Source organism: Orcinus orca, chromosome 11 (assembly GCF_937001465.1).
Source record: "Orcinus orca chromosome 11, mOrcOrc1.1, whole genome shotgun sequence".
NCBI lineage: Eukaryota > Metazoa > Chordata > Mammalia > Artiodactyla > Delphinidae > Orcinus > Orcinus orca.
This window is the reverse complement of record NC_064569.1, coordinates 2,379,668-2,401,261: the sequence shown is the minus strand read 5'-3', so window position 1 is coordinate 2,401,261 and position 21,594 is coordinate 2,379,668. Positions and strand designations below refer to the sequence as shown.

General features: G+C 41.1%; 1 protein-coding gene across 12 annotated transcripts in view; it reads left to right on the top strand.

Moving 5' to 3' along the window:
- The window catches only part of ERC1 (ELKS/RAB6-interacting/CAST family member 1), a 393,839-nt gene that overhangs the window by 287,453 nt on the left and 84,792 nt on the right, over positions 1-21,594 (top strand). For all 12 annotated transcript variants that reach the window (XM_033404157.2, XM_004278987.3, XM_049694824.1 and 9 more), the window contains one exon: positions 18,640-18,784. In XM_033404157.2, coding sequence (XP_033260048.1) covers positions 18,640-18,784 — 145 coding nt within the window. The remainder of the gene's footprint in view (positions 1-18,639; positions 18,785-21,594) is intronic.

Genomic DNA, 21,594 nt, shown 5'->3' with positions numbered 1-21,594 from the left:
TTTTAGTTCACTTGGGTAAATACAAAGCAGTGTGTTTTCTGGATCATGTGGTCAGAGTAGGGCTAGTTTTTTGAGTACGAAACTGCCTAACTGTCTTCCAAAGTGGCCGTACGTTTTTGCGTTTCCACCAGCAGTGAACGCGAGTCCCTGTTTCTCCATATCCTCACCAGCATTGGTGTTGTTAGTGTTCAGATTTTGGCCCTTTTAATAGGTGTGTAGTGGTGTCTCATCATTTCAGTTTGCATATCCCTGATGATACGGAGCATCTTTCATGGGTGCATCGTCTTTGGCGATGTGCCCGGGAGTTCTGCCCATTTTTTAATCAGGTTCTCATTGTTGAGTCTTAAGAACTGTTTGCATATTTTGGATAACAGTCCTTTATCAGATGTGTCTTTTGCAAATATTTTCTCCCAGTCTGTGACTGGACTTCTCAGTCTCTTGATATTTGAAATTTTTAAACATGTTTTTTTAAAATAAAATAACAGTACATGCTTCTCAACAAAAGTATCCAGAATATAAAGATTTATATGCTTAAAGAATTTAAGATTCTCTTATTTTAATGCAGAGACATTATTAATGAAATGCAGGGGGAAATAATTTCTAGATGTATGTGATTAACCAGTCAAATTGGAAAGGGTTTATTTTCCAGTTTTACAAGTGTCATTTACAAATAACTTTTTAGAAGAAAACAACCAGTTCCTTTTCTCATATGGTTAAACAGTTGGTAAATAAATCACTACTTAGTGTATACTGCCTCAAAAGGCCCAAAGATCCATTCGGCCTCCTTTCCATCCGACACAATATATGGAAATCCCCTGCTTTCCCTGGAGCTTCCGAAGGCCTAAGGCTTCACCCACCTCCTTGCTTCCCGGGGCTCTTAGGGGTCACCGGACTCCATCCACCCAAGGCTGCATCATGCCTCCCCACTCCACTCACCTAGACGGTTTCTCAGGATAACACCTTAGGATTGAGTTCTTATCTTGGCTCAATGTTTAGTGTGACCTTGATACATAGAAGACGTTTAGTAAACGTGTACTGAACTGACCTGAACCAGCAGAGGCAAGAGGGATTAGAAGACTGCATTTTAAGTGAAAAGAATTTAAAAGGCACTAAGAAAGGGAAGCATATATTTGGGGAACATAAGAATTTTCCAAATATTCAAGCATCAGGCTGGGAAAATTGGTTGGGAGCCAAACTGCAAATGGTTTGAATGTTATCATGTGTAGTTTGTGAATTTGTATCATTATCTTTTACATAGAATGGTGAATTTTTGTGGCTAGAATGTTCTTCGAATTCATAATCTTAATCCAGAAAACATCAAATTGAGATCTGTCAGTAGATCCTCAAATAATCTCTCATTGCCTGCACCTTTGGTCTTAGGCTCTTAAAGCAGTTACCCTCAAGTATGATGGGACATGCACGAGTAGTCATAGAAATTTGTGAAAATTAAAATAATACACAAGTAGAGATTATCTGGGGAGTTTTGCTTTTACTTTCTGTTGCTCTCTTTCTTTCGGTTTCTTTCAAGGTATGTACAAATAAATCTTATATTCATGATCTCCTGTGTAAGACAATGCGTATTTACTCTAGAACAGGACTACTTTGTTTGAAATATCTTTTTTCTTTTTAAAATGTTGTCTTGTATGCCGTCTAAGCATGTGTACTCAACCCGATCTCTTAGTTCTCATTGTGATAAAATTCTAGGGTATGAGAAGCAATGAGTCATCTCACCCAGAGGTGTATTTGGGTAAATCAAATAATGAACTTCATAAACTAAGATATAATGTTATGTTGTTGTTTTTTCTTTGCAAAAGTCTTAATTTTCTTAACTTCCTAGGGTAGTTGCAGAGATATGGTACATTAAGGATTCCTGCTCTGCAGAGATTGCTGTAGAAACTAACATAGAGAAGGTATCTGAACTCTTAGCCAATCAGTAAAAGATAATAAGGCCCTTCGTCAACTTTGATACAATTCACAGGAGGTCATTTTCATTTTGCCTCATATGACTCAAGCAGGAACATTCCCCAGTAATGTTGTATTTTAATCCCTATAAAATTTCCTAATATCAGTCTGATCATGAAAGAGCCATTGAAAATCCACATTTTATTTGTACTCTTTATACTAATTTTTTTTCTAATTTAATTTTTATTTTATATTGGAGTATAGTTGATTTACAATGTTGTGTTAGTTTCAGGTGTACAGCAAAGTGATTCAGTTATACATCCATATGTATATATATATTCTTTTTCAGATTCTTTTCCCAATATTAGGTTATTACAGAATATAGGTAATAACAGGAATATAGGTAATACAGGTTATTACAGAATATTGAGTAGAGTTCCCTGTACAGTAGGTCCTTGTTGATTATCTATTTTATATATAGTAGTGTGTATATATTAATCCCAAACTCCTAAATTATCCCTCCCCCCAGTCTTTCCCCTTTGGTAACCATGAGTTTGTTCTCTAAGTCTGTGAGTCTGTTCCTACTTTGTAAGTAAGTTCATTTGTGTCATTTTTTGGAGTCCACGTATAAGGGACATCACACGGCATTTGTCTTTCTTTTTCTGACTTATTTCACTTAGTATGGTGACCTCTAGGTCCATCCACATTGCTGCAGGTGGCATTGTTTCATTCTTTTTTATGGCTGAGTAATATTCCATTGTGTGTGTGTGTGTGCGCGCGCGCACGCACGCACGTGTATGTATGTCTGTATACATATACACATTGTGTGTGCGCATGTGTGTGTATATATATACAGCACATCTTCCATATTTATCTGTTGAGGGACATTTTGGTTGCTTCCATGTCTTGGCTATTGTAAATAGTGCTGCCATGAACAAAGTGGGGGGGTGCATGTATCTTTTTGAATGGTTTTCTCCAGTTATAAGTCTTACTTTGTTCTCCAAGATAATTGAGGCAAGAGATCCAACATTTATCAGCTCTTTGCGTAACTGAGATTTAAGGAGTAGACTTTACACGATACAGCTTACAGATTGCTTTAAATAAAATATCTAGACATATTTGCTCATCTTAGAAATTCAGCAGCCAGTTAGCCCATCAAATGCCAGTTCATACGGATCACCTGGCTCCGTTAAGACTTGTATTCAGTGAACTTGGGCTTAAGGAAGAGCAAAATCAGGCCATGGCACCTTGGACAAACTTTTGGCAAGCAATTGTTTAGCACTAAGGAGAAAGAATAGCATTTCTAAATATTAAAAAGACAGGTGGAAAAATGATTAAATTTCTTTAATGTGGCCTAAAGGGATAGAATTAAGGAATTTAGAAGAGAAGCTTTCAGGATTGATTTTATAAAGTCATTTCTAAGCGCGGGGTTATCACAGTTAGTGTAGGCCACTTTGGGATAGCTAGAATTCCATGTCTTTAAATGTGTCTAAGCATAAGCTGGAGGGTTACTTGACAGGAATGTAATGGAACAAAATCAAGCAATCATTTTCGTGGATGGATTTGGTGGTCTGTAAGGTCTTTTGCTGTTCTAAGAGTCTGTGATTCTAGTTTTGCTCTCTGTGATCTTGAAAGGCTAATTTATGGTCTCTTTCCACTTCTTTCCTGCTGTTTACTCCTCAACCCTGTTCAATGTGGCTTCTGCTCCCAGCACTGAAACTGCTTTCCAAACTAACCAGTAACATTCTAAAAGCTAAATCCAAAGGAGATTTTGCATTCTTTGTCTTGACTTGTCCATAAACACTTTAAAGTGTTTGATCACTTCTTATTTCTTGAAACTTTCTCTGGCTTCCAAGATACCACTCACTCACACCTTGTTTTCTACTAAGACTTTTGCCCTCAGTTCTTTACAGGCTTTTCTTCCCCCAGCGCTATGTGCCCCTCCTGATCTTGGTGGACCCGTGTATTATTTCAGCTACCTTCTGTGCTGACCATTTCCACACCCATCTTTAACTCAGGCCCATCAGTACAACTGCCTACTAGATGTCTCCTCTCTCAAGTTCATAGGGTAGTTGTAAGGATTTATTACTTAATCCATGTAAAGTGCTTAGCAAAGCATCTAGCTGTGTAGTAATCATGGCAGTGTTGATCATGGTAAATTTTTACCCAGTTCATTAAGACTCTTTATTTATTCTCTTGGGGAACCATTGGCTTATCCTTAAATCATCACTTTCCAAACTGTTTTCTTGGAATACTACGTCTCAAGGTGTTACTTGAGACATGGAAGGAAGGAAGGAATTAGGGTTCCATTCAAGTAAGTTTGGAAATGGTCTGTAATAGGATTGGCAAACCTTTTCTAAATATATTGGATTTTAAGGGCCATTTGGTCTCTGTCAGACCACCCAGATTTCCTGTTGTAGTGCTGAAGCAGCCATAGAAAATACATAAACAAATGAGTATGTTTGCGTTCCATTAAAATTTTATTTATAGACACTGAAACTTGAATTTCACATTATTTTCACAAAATATTATTTTATATTATATCACAAAAATATTCTTTTCCTTAAATTTTCAACCATATTGAAGTGTAAAAGCCATTCTTCGCTCATGGACTGTGCATAAACAAGTGGTGGACAGACTTGGCCTGTGGGCAGCAATTGGGGGAACCCTGCTTTAAAACATGGCCTCCTATTAAAGATATGTAACTTACATCATAAAAAGCTCTTCTAAGGTCTGCACCAGTGCCCTGTTAGGTCGTGTTTCTCCTGTTTATTTGACTATGGAAATCTTTTTTCACAGGACATTTGTTAATATCTCTTGCCTTACTTCTGTGGAATACACTTTTGAGAAATGTGTGCTAGAGGTAAAAATTTTGGTTGTGGAACAGACCGGAAATAAGAGAAAGTATCTTGTCTTTATTACTCTTTCTCTGATCAGCTGAGCTAACTAGTCACAGAGTGACTAGTAAAATGGAATTACCCCTGCGAGGAAGGTACCAGTTAGGCACTCACTACACCTGGTTCAAAGATTGGCTGAGTTGAAGTGGACGTGGTAAATTTCATGTCATTGATCAGCTTTCAGAAGTGGGAAAAGTGTATATGTTGCTATAACACAAGGCAAACAGAGGTGCTGTAAGAGAGAAAACACTCAGTTGAGGAGGAAGAGATCCGGAGGCCATAACAAAATTCGAGCAGTAATAGTTGTCATTTTCCATAGTTTTAAAATCTTTACTGCTCTTGTTAAATAAGCAGAAATTTTAAAGTTTAAAAACTTTTTTAGTTTTTAAACTTTAAAAAGTTTAATTAATGTTGAATCATTAATCATACCGTAAATTCTAAAACTTATTTTGAAATAATATTTTCAGTTGGCCTTTTCCTATATCTTTGAGAAGTAAAGCGATGGTTATTGCTTTACTATTTTTGAACATATTTTCCCTATTAAAAATAATACAATTGCTAATGCAGAAAAACTTCAAAATTAAGAAAAAAAACACTTTTGTCAGAAGATTCTACATCTCCCCTCCTTGTATGCCTACCATCACCATGTGCCTCTTATATGTAAAATGGAAAAACAGGTGTAGAGGCCCTGCTTTCTAATTTATGTCTATCACTTGACAAGCAGCTGGAACCTAAGGGAGGATGCAGAGAACACGGGATCCCAGCCGACAATAGTAACAATTCATCTACCGAATGCAAGCATAGTCACTTGTGTATTCCTGTAGAATTTCCCCACCAGATGTTTCGTTGGAGACCTGTGTAGGAGAGGAGTTGTTCTTATAATTTTTGCCAACAAACTGATAGGAGGTGAATGATGGAATTGTTGAATCACTAATACATTGCAGAGTTTGCTTTCAGCTGTTTTGTCCAGCAAGTACCTTGGTGACCTTCAGCATCTCAGCAGCCCAGCATCTTCAGGCCCCTCCCAGCACCCCAGCAGTCATGCATATATATCCCTACAGCTCTCATAGGGCTTCATAGACAGCTTGCAGAATATCTGGGATATTTACTCATTGGAACTGTTCCTACTTTTTATTTCAGGCAGTGTACCACAAATCCAGACATTGGATGTTCTGTATAATGTTGGCTATTTTGTGAAATCAAGGCACACTGAGCTCTTGATTGTGCTAGAAGGTGGAGAATGAGTGCCATGATACACTGGCATTCTTCTAGCAGATGTCATAGCAAACAGACTCGGAATGCAGTGCAAGCTAAAGGCAAGGCAGACAGCCGCCATGGTAGCACCATGGGGGCAGCTGGTATGGACATGTTATCTATCTACAACTGGAAAAGGTTAAGTCAACAGTGGGACAGTGACAAAGTGCAGAGATTAATTGCTTAAAGCATTCAATGATTCTTAAAACAGACATCTAAATAAATGGAGGGATTCTGGTGTTTGAGTTCTGAGAAACATTGTAAGAAGACTTTATTTTCCTTTGGAAACAGAAACTTACTAAGAAAAGAAGACACAGTAAATGATACAGCCTGAAGTGTGAATATAACAATAACCAGCAGACCATTATTTTGAAGGGACTGTATCTTTATAAGGGAAGTTCATATTCTGAAGTGTTCTGTTCATATTATACTATCAAACATGAGGCATAAAGGACATACTATTATGAAATAGTAAAGACAAAATGAAAGAAAAGGCCGTATAAATCTTTCTGTATACATCATCCCCAGATGTTACTGTGAACCCACTACTTAACTTCATCTCTTGAGGCTCATGCTAAGCGGTTTTTACCCCCCGGATTTCCAACACAAATCATTGGGTTTAAGACATAATTCACTAGGGATTTTGGTAGGATTTGAGTAAATCCCCAACAAAAACTCCCTTGGCTTGCCAGCTCTTTTTAAAGGCAGAATTTAGAAAGCAGAAGATCCTACATTCACCTGTCTATCTTGTGATGGCCCTTGCCATGAAGATAGGAGGAAATTTGCCTATAAATACATCATGAAATGCTCGCCTTTCAGACAATCTGTTGGGTAGAACCACAGCACATGAGTCATCTCTGCGTGATATCTCTAAGTTCAGTGATGGTCAGTCTCATGAGTATCTGCAGTATCATCAGAATTTAAGAGTTTGAAAAGCTGATCATTTTACAGTGGAACTGGAAGATTTTGTATGTACTTAGTGAACTTGGAAAAAGTAAATACAAATATTAAAAACCCAGTCTTGGCAAGGATGTGGGGAATCAGGGAAACCTAACACCTTACTGTTGGTCTTTTAAATCAGTTGTTTCGGACTTCCTTGGTGGTGCAGTGGTTAAGAATCCACCTGCCAGTGCAGGGGGACACGGGTTTGAGCCCTGGTCTGGGAAGATCCCACATGCTGCGGAGCAACTAAGCGCGTGCGCCACAACTACTGAGCCTGCACTCCAGACCCTGCGTGCCACAACTACTGAGCCCGTGCGCCACAACTACTGAGCCTGCATTCTAGAGCCTGTGCGCCTAGAGCCCATGCTCAGCAACAGGAGAAGCCACCTCAGTGAGAAGCCCGCACACTGCAACAAAGAGTAGCCCCCGCTTGCCGCAACTAGAGAAAGCCCACGTGCGGCAACAAGACCCAACGCAGCCAAAAATAAATAAATAAATTTATTAAAATATCAATCAATCGATCAATTGTTTCTGTAAAGTAGTGGGTTCCAAAAGTACCTGCAAAACTTCTTAAAAGTATAGGTGGGGATTCCCTGATGGCACAGTGGTTGAGAGTCCGCCTGCCGATGCAGGGGACTCGGGTTCGTGCCCCGGTCCGGGAAGATCCCACATGCCGCGGAGCGGCTGGGCCCGTGAGCCATGGCCGCTGAGCCTGCGCATCCGGAGCCTGTGCTCCGCAACGGGAGAGGCCACAACAGTGAGAGGCCTGCGTACCGCAAAAAAAAAAAAAAAATGTATAGGTGGCTTGGCTGTCCCCTGAAATTCAGATTCGGTAGGTCAGGAGTAGAGAACAGCCTTCCATTTGTAATAATTTCTGTTATGTTTGAGAATCACTGCTTGTAAAGCAAGTCTGCTATACTTCTTTGAGTTACACACCTCTCCGTAGTGGTGGACTTAGCATTCTTGAGCTCTTCTTGGTTCTGCAGGTAAATCTACTTCCCTCTCATAAGTCCTGCCCTCTGTAGGCACTTTGGGTTGACTTTCTTGTGCTAAGAATTGCCATGTCCATTTTCTCTTTATATATTACACTTCAGCATCACATAAATCTTGTATCTTCAAAGATAGGGCTTGTTTCTGGTTTTTGCTGTTCTGGTGTTTGGGGTTGATTTTCCAGAGGAAATGGGAGAGCTAGGTCTTTGTTCTGCCATCTTGAAATCAGGAATCCAGTACTGTATTGGAGTGCCAAAATTTTTGACCAGAAGGCATAGCAGCTTTAGGGGAAAGTAAGTCAAGGGAGGCTTTTTTCCTTTTAAGACGAGCATCAGTAATTGTGGTATGAACAATAAATCATTTTAGATCAAATAAAACACGTTCTTCCTTTTTATGAGTTCTCTCTGGAAACAGATGGACATTAGGTAGAATTCAGTAATGACTTCTACACTGAACCAGAGATAGAGACAAATCACTAGTGAGCTGTGATTGTATAGAGAACAAAGCCCGAGACACTCGTCTGAATGATACTGTTTTCCTTCCTGGTGTAATGTTTCACCATAAATTGTAATTCCTGCTTAACATATTGAAGGGACTGTTGGTCTCCACATCTTTGGGTATCACAAAAGATATATCATCAATTGAATCCTCTAACATGGAGAATGTAGATATACATTTTACATACAATTTGATAGTTGACTAATTTTATAGTTCTAGATTTGTTTTAAAGAAAGGTACTGTGTGCCAATATTTTCCAACTGACTTTGGATCCTCTAAATTTTTAGTGGATCTTATTCTAATCAGTAAGTAAAATGACATATTAAATGAGCAGACATTGTCTTAACAAGGTATGCCTTTCTCTTCTAGCTTTTTTTTTTTAAAAGAATGTATTCTGCGGTTAATTCCTATCTCAATTTCTCTTCTAATTTTTAGATTCCAGTTATATTGTCATTTTACTATTTGTAGACTTTTCATAGATTTTCCCTCTTGTATACAAAATGCTAAGTGGATTTAAAACATTTAATTAAAACTAGTTAGGACATATGTTTAACCTGCTCCGACAAAAATAACAGAGCAAACTGTATACAAATGTATGTCTCTTTCTTGTCAAAGTCCAAACTGGTATATTAATTCTGCTCTATAAAGTTATCATGAGTTCAAAGTCATCCTTTCTTGTTTCTCCACCATTCCTGTGGTTTTACCCCCATTCACGTAATCCACGGTGGCTCCCTGACGCATGGCACCCCAGAAGCAGGAGTGGGGAGGGGAGGGCACACTGAGCTACAAAAGGAACAAGGTACTTTGATTAAGTATAATTCAAAAGTAAAGGAACTTAGAGTATCAAAAACAAGAGTCTGGAAGTCAGACTCAGCAGAAGGGGGTCTCTAGATACAATACTGTTTAGAGGAGATTGTGTTGTCCTGATCTATCATGAAGATAAGGTTTGTCTATGAAGTGGTAAGGATTTTTTTTTAAATAACGAGTGTAGGAACTGAGGATCCGACTGGTCTCAAAACAGTCACCTAGACAGCTTTCCACTTACTCCCTTGGTGCTGCCATTGCTAAGAATATGTCTGTAACCCTTTTCTTGGCGGTTGCTTCCAGAGCTGGTTAACGAGGTGCCCCTGAAAATAAATATATTCTTATCCTCACTGTGGTCCTAAAACATATCATCTTGACTGCTTGTCTAACTTCAGTGTCCAGACTTGATGTCAGAACTTAAATTCAGTTTAATAAAAAGGATGTTTGTCATAATTCCAAATACATAAATAATGTAATAGATTTTGAAGTCAGTTTTTTTTTTTTTTTTTTTTTTGCGGTACGCGGGCCTCTCACTGTTGTGGCCTCTCCCGTTGCGGAGCACAGGCTCCGAACGCGCAGGCTCAGCGGCCATGGCTCACGGGCCCAGCCGCTCCGCGGCACATGGGATCTTCCTGAACCAGGGCACGAACCCGTGTCCCCTGCATTGGCAGGCGGACTCTCAACCACTGCGCCACCAGGGAAGCCCTGAAGTCAGTTTTAAAGATAAATTTGGCAGCATTATTGAATAAATGTTTTTATATAACTTCCTAAAATGAATTCTTTGAAGAACTTATCTTTCATTTGAAGTGTAAGTACAGGTATATTTTATGAGGGAAGCAACTGGATGTTTGCTATATTTTAAGGAAACATAGGATAAGAAGAATCATCTTTATGTACTGGTAATATTAAACTTTCAGTAGTCCCAAGGGAGCTGGAATCGCGGACATTTACTTTGGGGCAAGCCGATTTAATCATGGAATGTAGTTCATGCCGTATTTATGGTGCCCATGTGCACAGTATGGTGAGCTCGGACAACTGTATACACTTGTAATTGCCACCATAGTCAAGCTATAATCTACTTCCAGAAGCTCCCGTGGGCCTTTCTAGTTATTGTGCAGCCCTGTCCCCGGTCCCGGGTAGACACTGATCTGCTTTACATCTCTCTGTGGACTAGATTACAATTTTTATATTTAAACAAATGGAAAAGATATAGGCTCTCTTTTTTTTTTTCCTGACACATGGAATACAGTCATCAAGTTTTTGCCTGTCTGAGAAGCAGGCAGAAGCTTTATAGCAGAAGTATCAATATCACAGTAAAACTCCGTTTTCCAAACTTGTCATAACTTGTGGTGGGTTGGATATATCAAAATGCTCATTTTTCAGAAAAAGTGAGGAGAAAAACTGAATACAGCTTTTCTGCACAAAATTTTGTTCAATCAGCCTCCTTTACTGAGCTGTAACTACCAGCAATTTCTGCCTTTATGTTAATTTTGATTCTTTTCAAGGACTTCTGAAATATAGAAGTTCGTCCATAGCGGGGTAACTTCTCTACCCATTCTCTTGCCAGTGTGTCTGTTTCCCCTGTTTCAGGAGGTGGAACAGGGCTGGCCCCTTGCCGTGAGAAGGTCACATGAGGGAGGACCCCAGCTCGTGCTGCTGGATCAAATGCCCTCAGATAGTCTATGTTTGGTGATGTTTGAAAGTTTCTTTCCAGCATCAAAACATATGTCCAACACTGATTGTGTGTTTCGTATTCTTTGAATAGTATAGCGATTTATCACAGCCCTCCTGTGACTCTGGAATACAGAGTCAGACAGCAGCATTCTATTCTTACTTCTTTAAAAACTTTTTTTGTAATGTAAGAATTCTGCTCATAATACATCTCTAGCAGGAGCCTCCTGACCCTTCTGCTTCCGGAATCACTTCGTCTCTCCTCTTTGCCTCTAAGTCAGTCTTTCTAAGACCTTGCTTTACTTTTCTGGAACTTTTGATGCTTCTATATTATATTCAAAATCAAATCATTCCTTATTCAGCATTTTGAGTACCCTCTGTCTGCCGGGTTCAGGTTAGAACCCTCAAGGGTGTCACAGTCTGTGTTTACTCCTTCCTGCCATTCCAGACCATCCGTGCTCCGATTCAAAGCTGCCTTTTCAGCATCCCCCTCACTCTGTCCTTTCCCTATAGAAACCCTCCAATCCAGTCATGCCGTATGTCCTCACACGACCTGTGCTTTTATACACATCACTTTCTCTGTCTTTCTTATTATCTCTGTCAAAATAAGGCCCACTGACTTCCCGTGTCCTCGGTCCCAGGTGATTTTCTTTGTCTGCGGTGTCACTTACTTCAGCACATATGGCCCATACAATTTACTGGCACTTAGTTAGCATTTTTGTTTCATCTCATTCGCTCTGCTGGAATCTTACAGTTAAAAAGGACAGACTTACCACTCAAAGCAAAATCATTTGTACAGTACCTCTGATAACCTCTTTACACACCTAGTCAGGAGAAGCCCTGTCATTTTTTAGGCCTCCCAGTTCTACTTATTAATAGGAGATAATACGTTAGATGATCACTTTATAAACTGAAATATGTATCTTTGTGACTGTCCTCCCTTTAGTGTCATATGTGCTTTCTAGAGAGACACAGATTAAAATCCTATTTCTAAAAAAAAAAAAAAAAATCCTATTTCTGCCTTTCCTGTTTCTGCTCTTCTAGTATCAGTCATGCTCTGTGGGTAAATCTTTTTGGATTAATATGCCCTTATATAACCCCATCCTGTCACCTTCCTTTGGATCCCTCTACTTTTAATTGCCTCTTGAATAATGGCCTCCAGAATTGAACCTACTTCTCCAGTTGTCCTCTGTCTAGTTAGAGAAAAGCAAAACTCTTCTTTTAATGAAATGTGAATTGGCCGGAGCTAGTGGTCTCTTTCTAGTCTTGGTTTTTTTCATGTTTTCAAATTTTGATATCCCCTACTCTAACCCTCTGCTCAGTTGCTTTCCATGCTGCTGGACTGAAAAAAAAAAAAAAAAAGCCTTAAAAATACAGTGGGACTTCCCTGGTGGCGCAGTGGTTGAGAATCTGCCTGCTAATGCAGGGGACACGGGTTCGAGCCCTGGTCTGGGAAGATCCCACATGCCACGGAGCAACTGGGCCCGTGAGCCACTGCTGAGCCTGCGCGTCTGGAGCCTGTGCTCCGCAATAGGAGAGGCTGCGATAGTGAGAGGCCCGCGCAGCGCAATGAAGAGTGGCCCCCGCTTGCCACAACTAGAGAAAGCCCTCGCACAGAAACGAAGACCCAACACAGCCATAAATAAATAAAAAAGCCAAGCATTTGAAGCCCTTTTAAAAATAAATAAATAAATAAAATACAGTGAAGCCCAGCTTCAGAATAAGTGAAAACGTTGGAGCAGTTGGGAACCACTATGGCAGATGGGAATGGAGTCAGAACTGGAGGAGCTGTTGGTTCAGGGTGCATGTATGAAGTGCCTGCTGGTGCCAGGAGCCGTTCTTGGCACTTGGGACACACAACACAATAGACAGACACCCTGCCTTCGTGGAGCTTGTATTCCAGCTGTTTCTGAGCAAAGACTTTAGGCAAAAAAAAAAAAAAAAAAGACTGGCAGATAATATCAGAGTATAGAGTAACTGAAGCCAAAAGAAAAGAAGAGAAAAAAGTGTAAATGGTTCAGGCACATGCAATGTAGAAAATTAACAATATGTGCAAGCTTTTGGTATTCACAGTCGTGAACCACACCTCTAGAAAGAAAATAATACATTTTAAAAATTAAAGATAGGAGCATTCACAATAGCCAGAAGGTGGAAGCAACCCCAGTGTCCATCGACTGATGAATGGACAAAGCGTGACGGCTGCGTACAGTGGCATACTATTCAGCTTTGAAACAAAGGGAGATTCTGACACATGCTGCCACAGGGATGAACCTTGAGGACTTTATGTTCAGGGACGTAAGCCAGTCACAGAAGGACAAATACTGTGTGGCTGCCTTTACGTGAGGCTCTAGAGTAGCCTGATTCATAGAGACAAGGAGAGGGTGGTTTGCCAGGGACTTCGGGAGGAGGATGGGGATTGTTTAATCCATAGTTTAAGTTGTGCAAGACAAAGAGTTCTGGAGACAGTTGCACTGCAGTATGAATGTCCTTAACACTGCTGCATTGTACCCTTAAACATGGTTAAGATGGTAAATGTTATGTGTATTTTTTTTTAATCTGTGAAAACCTTTTCATTTCTAGTTGTCACAAAATAGTTCTGTCATTGTGACTGGTTAGGGGGTCCTTTTTTAGAGTAAGCAAAATGAAAACAAACATTTTTTTACAGGTGTTTAAACCCTGGAAAATCTGTTTCAGGTCCCTGGGGACCCGCAGACCGCTGGCAGGGAATCCTAGCTGCAGCCTCTGGTCAGCCAGCTTGGGAAGCAGCATTTGGAACCTTGTGCCACTGGCCAGCGTGGCCCCTGTGGCCAAGCTCTTGGCTCAGGGAGAATGGATGGTGCTTAAGCAGATGGGACCTGGGCTGTAACCTGGCCACTGGGAGCCCAGGGAGCACTTTGCAGCAAGGCAGCGGGCGGCAGGGGCCTGGCACCACTCGCTTTCCCAGTCCTGGGGGCACGCCCACCCCCCCCTTCAGGTGACAGCCTCCTGTCCCTGGTCTTGGTTTAAAAGCGGTTAAGATGGTAAATTTTATGTGTATTTTACCACAATTAAGAAGAAAAAAAGTTTAAAAATTAGCAAAGCAACAAATTGAAAGACCAAGAAACTCAACATTAAAAGAAAACTTTAAAGACATAAGCCATAAGCATAGTATAGTTGGGGAAGCAGACCCATGTAGAAGAATTGAAGGACCTTCACAGAGCAGATGCCTATTAATCTAAACTGTGAAAGTGCTGGAAGGGAATGCTGAACAGAAAGAAGTTAGCAGCCGGTGAGGAGAAAGCTCAGGCCTTTCAGGTAGAGCGTGTGGCATAAAACTAAGTGAAAACAAGTCATGTCTCAGTGACACACAGTCCTTGGAAGACACTGAGGAAGGAGTAGATAGAAAATTGTAGCTGGTCAGATATTAGGCCCAAGTGTTTAATACATTAAGAAACCTGATGAAAGTGATGCTGGAAGCAGGACAGTGAGAACAGCAGTGAGGTCAGAGAAGGCGTTTTAAGAATCATGCAGGCCTGTGATAAAAGGATGCTGGGGACCCTGATAGTGAACATGTAGGTACAAAGTGGTGGGTTCATTAAAAACTATTAGAAAGGAAGAATCCACAAAACTTGCATATTGGTTCTGGGGAACAAAGAGGAAATCAAATTTTTTCAGTGTTCTCAGGCTGTGGGCCTAGAAGTGTGGTGATTCAGTTAACGTTGAACGGGAGATTCGTTATGACGGATAGAAGACCTGACTTAGTGTAGACATTTTATATTAAAGGTAATGCTGAGTATCTAAGTAAAGGCTCCCTAGAGAGGACATAAGGAGATGTTCAGGGACCAGATTTGGAAGTTCAGGTATTTCAGCCAGGCTTGCCCACTGAGCTTTCGTAAGGTGGCGTATCGGCCACACCCTCTGAGGCCTCCGTGAGGGAGGCTGGAGGACCTCCTCGCCAAGGGAAATGAAAGGGTGAAAGAGATTTCACCCCGGATAGTTAACCGGTTAAATTACAAGTAAAGGAGGCATCAGTAAGAGAATCTGGATTTCAGATTCATCTTAAAATTGGAGTAAACTGTGCCTACATGTCTTTGACAGTAATACGTCCAAAGCTACTGATCTCACTGTTGCTTTCATCTGCTCTCTTTCCTCGTGTTTTCTGGATTATGAAACTTATGAAACACGATTATTTAATCGGTCCGTTTGGAATACCCAGTTGGAAGAAGAGGGAAAAATAAACTGTTATAATATCCCTTCATTCATACTCCTTTTCTGTCTTGCATTTCTGTTAAACACACGCTTACCTAGGACTCACTCTTAAATTGCTAACCACCGTCGTTTACTAGTAAGAGAGGGCTCGTGTGTTGTCCTTAAGGATTCAGGAGTTACCAGCAGAACTTTGAGCTCCACTTGCCTTGGGTATTTGCCTCTTGTTTCTGAAATTTGCTGGAAGGGGGAGGGGGACAGAGAAGGTGGTCTTACCATTTCTTGAAGCTCAAATGCCACAGCAGAACTTTTAGAGACATCTTGATTCTATTAGAATTTGCAGGTCAAAGGGCAGGTTCAACTGTTCTGGTAGTTTACAGCACCAGGGATGGTGTGACTAGACTAATGACTTAAAGTTGGATTTCTGTTACTACCTACTCATTATGCAAGTCAGGGGGCCTGTTGGTCATGCAGTAGGGAATTACTAATCACTTTGAAAGGTTCTGTGTCCACAGTTTCATTTTTTTTAATTTTTAACTGAGGAAAAGCCACTAAGAGAACAAGGAGAGTGATTTGGCAGGAAGAGCATCTTAGTTCTTCTTTTGTCTGGGCTTGTGGCCTATGTATGTTCCCTTTTGTGTTTCATGTGCTTGTGTTACTCCCTGTGGGCTTATGGGAAATGAAGTCAGGAAGTGTTCCACCAGCAAGTGTTCCTTTTCTGTGGAGAGCCTTGGATTAGTGAAGCTTTTGAAGTTGATTATTAATCCCCAGGAAGGTTCATTTTCTTTGAAACAGCCGTATTAGTGTTAGAATAGCTGCCTTTCAGCTCTCAAGTAATTGACTCTGATTAGAAAGGAATTATTGCAGGTATTTTTATTTCCTTCTTCACAGTTTTCTGTATCTTGCCATTTTTCAGCAATGAATGAACATTACTTTGTTATCAGAAAATACCTGTTTTTCAAAGAAGCAGTTATATTAAGAATAGGTGGCTACTAAAATAAAATCCTTTTTGCTATTTGCTTTTTTGCACTCCAAATTCCATTCCCTCTGAAAAGCAGGGTATTCTTAAAATTTCTTAGCTTAGACACTTGAATGTTCTTTGTAAAGCTTAACCACGTAAGCTCAACTACAAATATGGTCTTTCCTATCACATGTATTGAGGGAACAAGAGTTTTTCTTATTCCCCAAAAACTAGATGGCTGTTACTACTTACCAGCTTTATTTTTGTTCCTGTCCTCCAAACTGTTTTCAAGAAGTTGTTCTTCCCATGGTGTCCGTTTCAAATTTACCAAAATTATAGGGAAAACAGTACAATCTCTGTCCCCTTCCAAAAACAAGAGAAAAACCTGAAAGCTAATAAACCCACAAAAGATACTAACATTACCCAGAGTTTACATGATCATATGTGCAATATGTAATCAAGACATTTCATTCTCTTGACTGTGACTTGCCCTTTATAGGCGCATACGCATGTAGAAGTCAATACCGAGAGTATAGTTTTAAAATGGAAAGGACAGTGTTATGTTAATCCGCTAGGGAATTTTTAGAGGGTGAGAGCCTTGGGTGTGGGAGAGAAAATTTGATTCTGTGCAGTTCATAATATATTATCAGTGCTCAATAAAAAGTAAATAGCATCAATGACATAATAAAATTTCTATTTGAATCGTACAGAAAAAGAAAAAAAGACTTCAAAATATATATCTTATTAAAAAAGGCACCATTCCAATGGCTCAGACTCCAGTGCCACATCCTTTATTTTAAAATTTAGAATATGAATTGGCACCTGTTATATCATATTGCATTTGGGGAATGTGACATTTTACCCCAGAGATTAACTGTACCACACTAGCTGGCCAAGCATATCATTTATAAAAGAATTTGGAATTCAGTCAAGATGTTTCAACAGTATAGGATCATTTTTACCATTTCGTATTATGACGCTTCTTTCCTTAAGTACAGAATGGAACTCAGATCCTATCGCCTTTTATCTTGCATTCGGCAGAAGTTCTCATGACTCGGTCTAACTGGACACAGTAATTTATCTTGCATTCGTCGTCTGTTATTTGCCTGCCGCTAAATGTGTCATTCTGACTATTGACGCAGAGAAATGCAGCCCCCTTATTGAGAAGGCACATTTCTCGTTCCAGCTTGTCAGTCTCTGGGCTCCCCAAAAGGGAACAGATGACAGCAATTAACAGGAAACCGCAGAGTGAGACCATCTTGAACTCCTTCACCTTTAAGCTCATTTCACCACTTAACATATTTTTTTCAAGTGGTCAATGGATATATTTAGACTGTCGTTATCCCTTTGGTGTTGACTTCATGGGATAAGCCATCTGCCATTTCTTAGACTCATGTAGAGTGAGGACAGTGGAAAGTTATACTGAGGTCAACGAATCTTCCCTTCCAACAGCGAAGACTAGTTAAACAAATCCTCATTTCCATGATGTAAACTGATCTACGTCTTCCATTTGTTAGCACTGCTTGTTCAGGGTTCCCCAGACCTACCCATCTGAGTATGGAATATCCTTGTCAGAATGTGCAAAAGATAGTCTTCCAGTTTGTGGCTAAACTAAAACTCTTCCATATGACTGCTGTTGAAGCGTAATTATCTTAACAAGAGACAGAAGCAAGGTTAAACTTGGGCAGTGCGTTCTCAGATCCAGCATTTCCTCAGGTCAAAAGCTCAGGCCACTTTTATAGTTCCTGTAAATCAGATCTGTCTTCTTCCAGATGACTTATTACATAAAAGATGAGCTATAGAGGAATGCATTTGGACTATGAGACTAATTGTTCACCAACTTCATTCTGACTATTTTGTCAATTTCTCAGTTCAACGCCCCTCCCCTAAAATCCCACCTTCTTTTCCTTCTGGATATGAACCCAAAAATAGTTGTTAGGTAAACCACAAGGAATCAGTGAAGTTTAAATTGTTGTTTCAAAATGTGCAGATCATTGCCAAGGAAAGCCTTGACTGGAAACGTATTTGCATTGATGAGATAAAAAGATTCATAGATGTTCAGAGTGCCCCGGGAGCAGCTGGCTGATTTCCTGAATCCTATTTACTAACGTTTACAGTTCGTTACACATTCTGTACATAAAAATGTTTTCAGTTTTAGTGGTGCCTCGTTTGCCTGGAAACCACAGAATACTTTTCAAAAGAATGAGTCAAATGGGTAAAATGTATAGATGACAGGATAATTCTTACTTTAAAAAAAAAGTCATTAACTTCGTTTACTGTCCAAGTTTAACTACAACTAGATCTAGGAACTCTTCATTAAGATGTCAGTATAACGACCTGATAAAGACATTTAGAGTCAAGAAGCCCTGAATGGGATTCCTGCCTGGACCGTTTGCTTCAAGTGTGAACTTGGGCAGCTGCATACGCTCTCTAAGCCTTAGTTTCACCACCCATAAAATGGAGGTAATGGTACTAGTAACTTGAGGATTGCTGTGAGGACTAGATGGAAATCGGGATGTTTTCTTTCGTTTGCAGGCAGGAAGCCCTTCTGGCCGCCATCAGTGAAAAAGATGCCAATATAGCTCTTTTGGAGCTTTCATCCTCGAAGAAAAAGACCCAGGAAGAAGTGGCTGCCCTGAAGCGGGAGAAGGACCGGCTCGTGCAGCAGCTCAAGCAGCAGGTATGACTGGTGGGGCTGGGGGGAGGCTGCCCGCGGCTCATGCACTCAGGTCTCCCACCTCGGGCCAGATGTCTGGTCTTTATCTAATTGATCTTCACCAGCAGAGACTTCAGCCTTCAAATCTCTGCTTTGTCTAGGAAGCACAGAGCATTCTTGGTCAGAGGACTGGTTTAGAAGGTGTCACACGTCTTAGGAGAACTTTTTTAACTTTTGCAATGGCTGGATGAAATTAGTGAAATTCTGCCCATTTGAAATGAAAAAGGTTTTCTTGGGGGGGGGGGGGTTTGCATGTCTCTTGGGGTCAGGCCGCAGGGGTCGTCCACAGCACTGACAACTGCGTGGTCCTTGGCAAGTGCTGTGGGGTATCTGCAAGGGCTGTTGGGGTCCTCAGTGGTACCTCCAGGGGCAGAGGCCGCATGTAAGGGCAGGCAGCAGTGGTGTGGAGCTGGTGGTGGTGTGCCCATACCACCAGCGGGTGAAAAGTCTTATCCCTTACGTCCAGTCAGATTCCCGCTACAGAAGGCACTAAGGGTATTTTCATTTAAGTGATTTCCTGTTATTCAAGGCTGGGTAAGCTCTGATGGTAAGAGCAAAGTTTTGCCCTTTTCTTTTCCACCCAAAACCTTCCCCAAATTTAATGCTTAATACTAACGTGAGGCCTTTCATCTGTGAAAATAAAAGCTAGAAATTTCCTCATTGATGATGGTTGCACAACAATGTAAATATACTTAATGGACAGAACTGCACACTTAAAAATGGTTAAAATGGTAAATTTTATGTTGTGTATACTTTGCCACAATTTTAAAACTGGGGCAGATCTTTTTCCCCTTTGAAGATAAGGAGAAAGCTGAATTTCAGAGTCTGCGTCCTCTCCATCTTCAATGCTGTTCCTGGCATTCCTGTTCTACACAAGTGTCCACCTCCTGCCTTCCAGGTCATCCCCTTCATCCTCTGCCACTTTTCTGTACATTTGGGCTGCCCACATTTTCCCTTCTGCCTGAAGTAATCAGAGTAGGAAAGTTTTCAAGTGAAGGAATTTCTTTTTTTCTACTTTAGAGGATCAGTCATCAATTGATAGCATCATTTTTCATTTATTTATTTTTGGCTGTGTTGGGTCTTTGTTGCTGTGCGCAGGCTTTCTCTAGTTGCGGCGAGGGGGGGGGCTACTCTTCGTTGCGGTGCGGTGGCTTCTCTTGTTGCGGAGCACCAGCTCTAGGCATGAGGGCTCAATAGTTGTGGCGCATGAACTTAGTTGCTCCACAGCATGTGGGATCCTCCCGCACCAGGGATGGAACCCATGTCCCCTGCATTGGCAGGCGGATTCTTAACTGCTGCGCCACCAGGGAAGTCTTAGCATCATATTTAATGTTCAAATAAACAAGAATCACTATTTACACAATAAAGATATTTTCTCTATTTTAAAGACTAATAAAACTGCTTATAAATAGACTTTATGTGGCTGACTTTGATGAGAAAACACCAGAAGATGTTCCCTACTGCAAGATAGATAGATGACCAGCAAAAAACAACCCAGTGCTCATTTGCAAGTGAAAGAAAACTTTTACCCACTTAAGCTCTGGTACCCCTGGACGTTCATCCCTTTAAGAGATGGAATTCACTATGAGCTTTCACCCTCTCCTGGGTGCCAGTGACACAAGGGAAAGCAAAACAAAGGTGCTCTGGGGGCGTCCCTTTATTGCAAGTTCAACCACTTTATCCATCATTTGTGGGAATTCTGCCACATAAACATTTTCAGGTCACCTAGCTTGACAAAAAAAAAGAGAGAGAGAGAGAGACTTCTTTCATATCACAGAAGAAAACGGAGCAAAAATATTGATCAGCGGTTTGTCACCCAGCTCACATTGCTCAACCTGTCTCATTTTAAGAGCTGTAACTGATTCTAATTGGTCCTCATTTCCCATTTTCTGAACAGATTATCAGTTTCCGTTATGTTCAGCAGGAGAATTATGAATGGATAAGGCTAGCTCAGCGGACTGAGGAGGCTGGAGGGGTCGTAAACGATGCATCTGTGCTTGTGTCGTGGGTGCAGAAAACTCGGGGGGCTGCCTGGGTCTGCGCGTCATCCTCCCAGCTAGGAGGTGGGTGCCGTCTCCTGTTCCATTAGGGAGCAGTTAGTGAGAATCAGTCAGTGTCTTCAGACAGGACCCAGATCTTGAGACGAGCAGTGTGTCCGTGCAGAGCTGTCTCATGAGCTGAGGTCTCCTGGTGCCTGTTCTGTGGAAACGTGTCTGTCACTGGGGAAGTGAGCTGATTGTCAGACAGACGTGCTGTCACCTGCTCCCCTGGCCGAGCCTGCTCACAGGGTCTCTGGCCTTCTGTTTCACTGTCCCAGACCAAACATGCCCTCCTGTCCCTGCAGTCCTTTCCCAGCGGTCCCCGCTCTCCTTCCTTGCGTGACCCCCGGGTGGTCCTGGCGGCAGTGGGGGGATCCTGTCCTCTTCAGACAAGCATTTGCACAGACTTGCTTCGTTTTCTGTTGTGTTTTCTGTACTTTACTTCTTTAGCCTCATAAGACCGCTCAATTTCCCTAATCCCTAAGTCCCTGATGGAAAAGGGGGGACTTCACTGCTGCCCCAAGTATTTCAGTAGGTCCGGTATGAAGAAATACCTGAGTTAAGTGAATCTTGCTTTCCGTGATTGTCTTTTACTACGTTCTGCCCGCTCTCCTGTTACCAGTTGGTTAGTCTCCAGGGAGCTGCCTGTGACACACAGGGTGCCTGCGTGATACTTCTCCCCTGACTTGTTGCTTCATCAGGTGGAACTAAGGGTTCTGACAGCTGCTGAGCAGG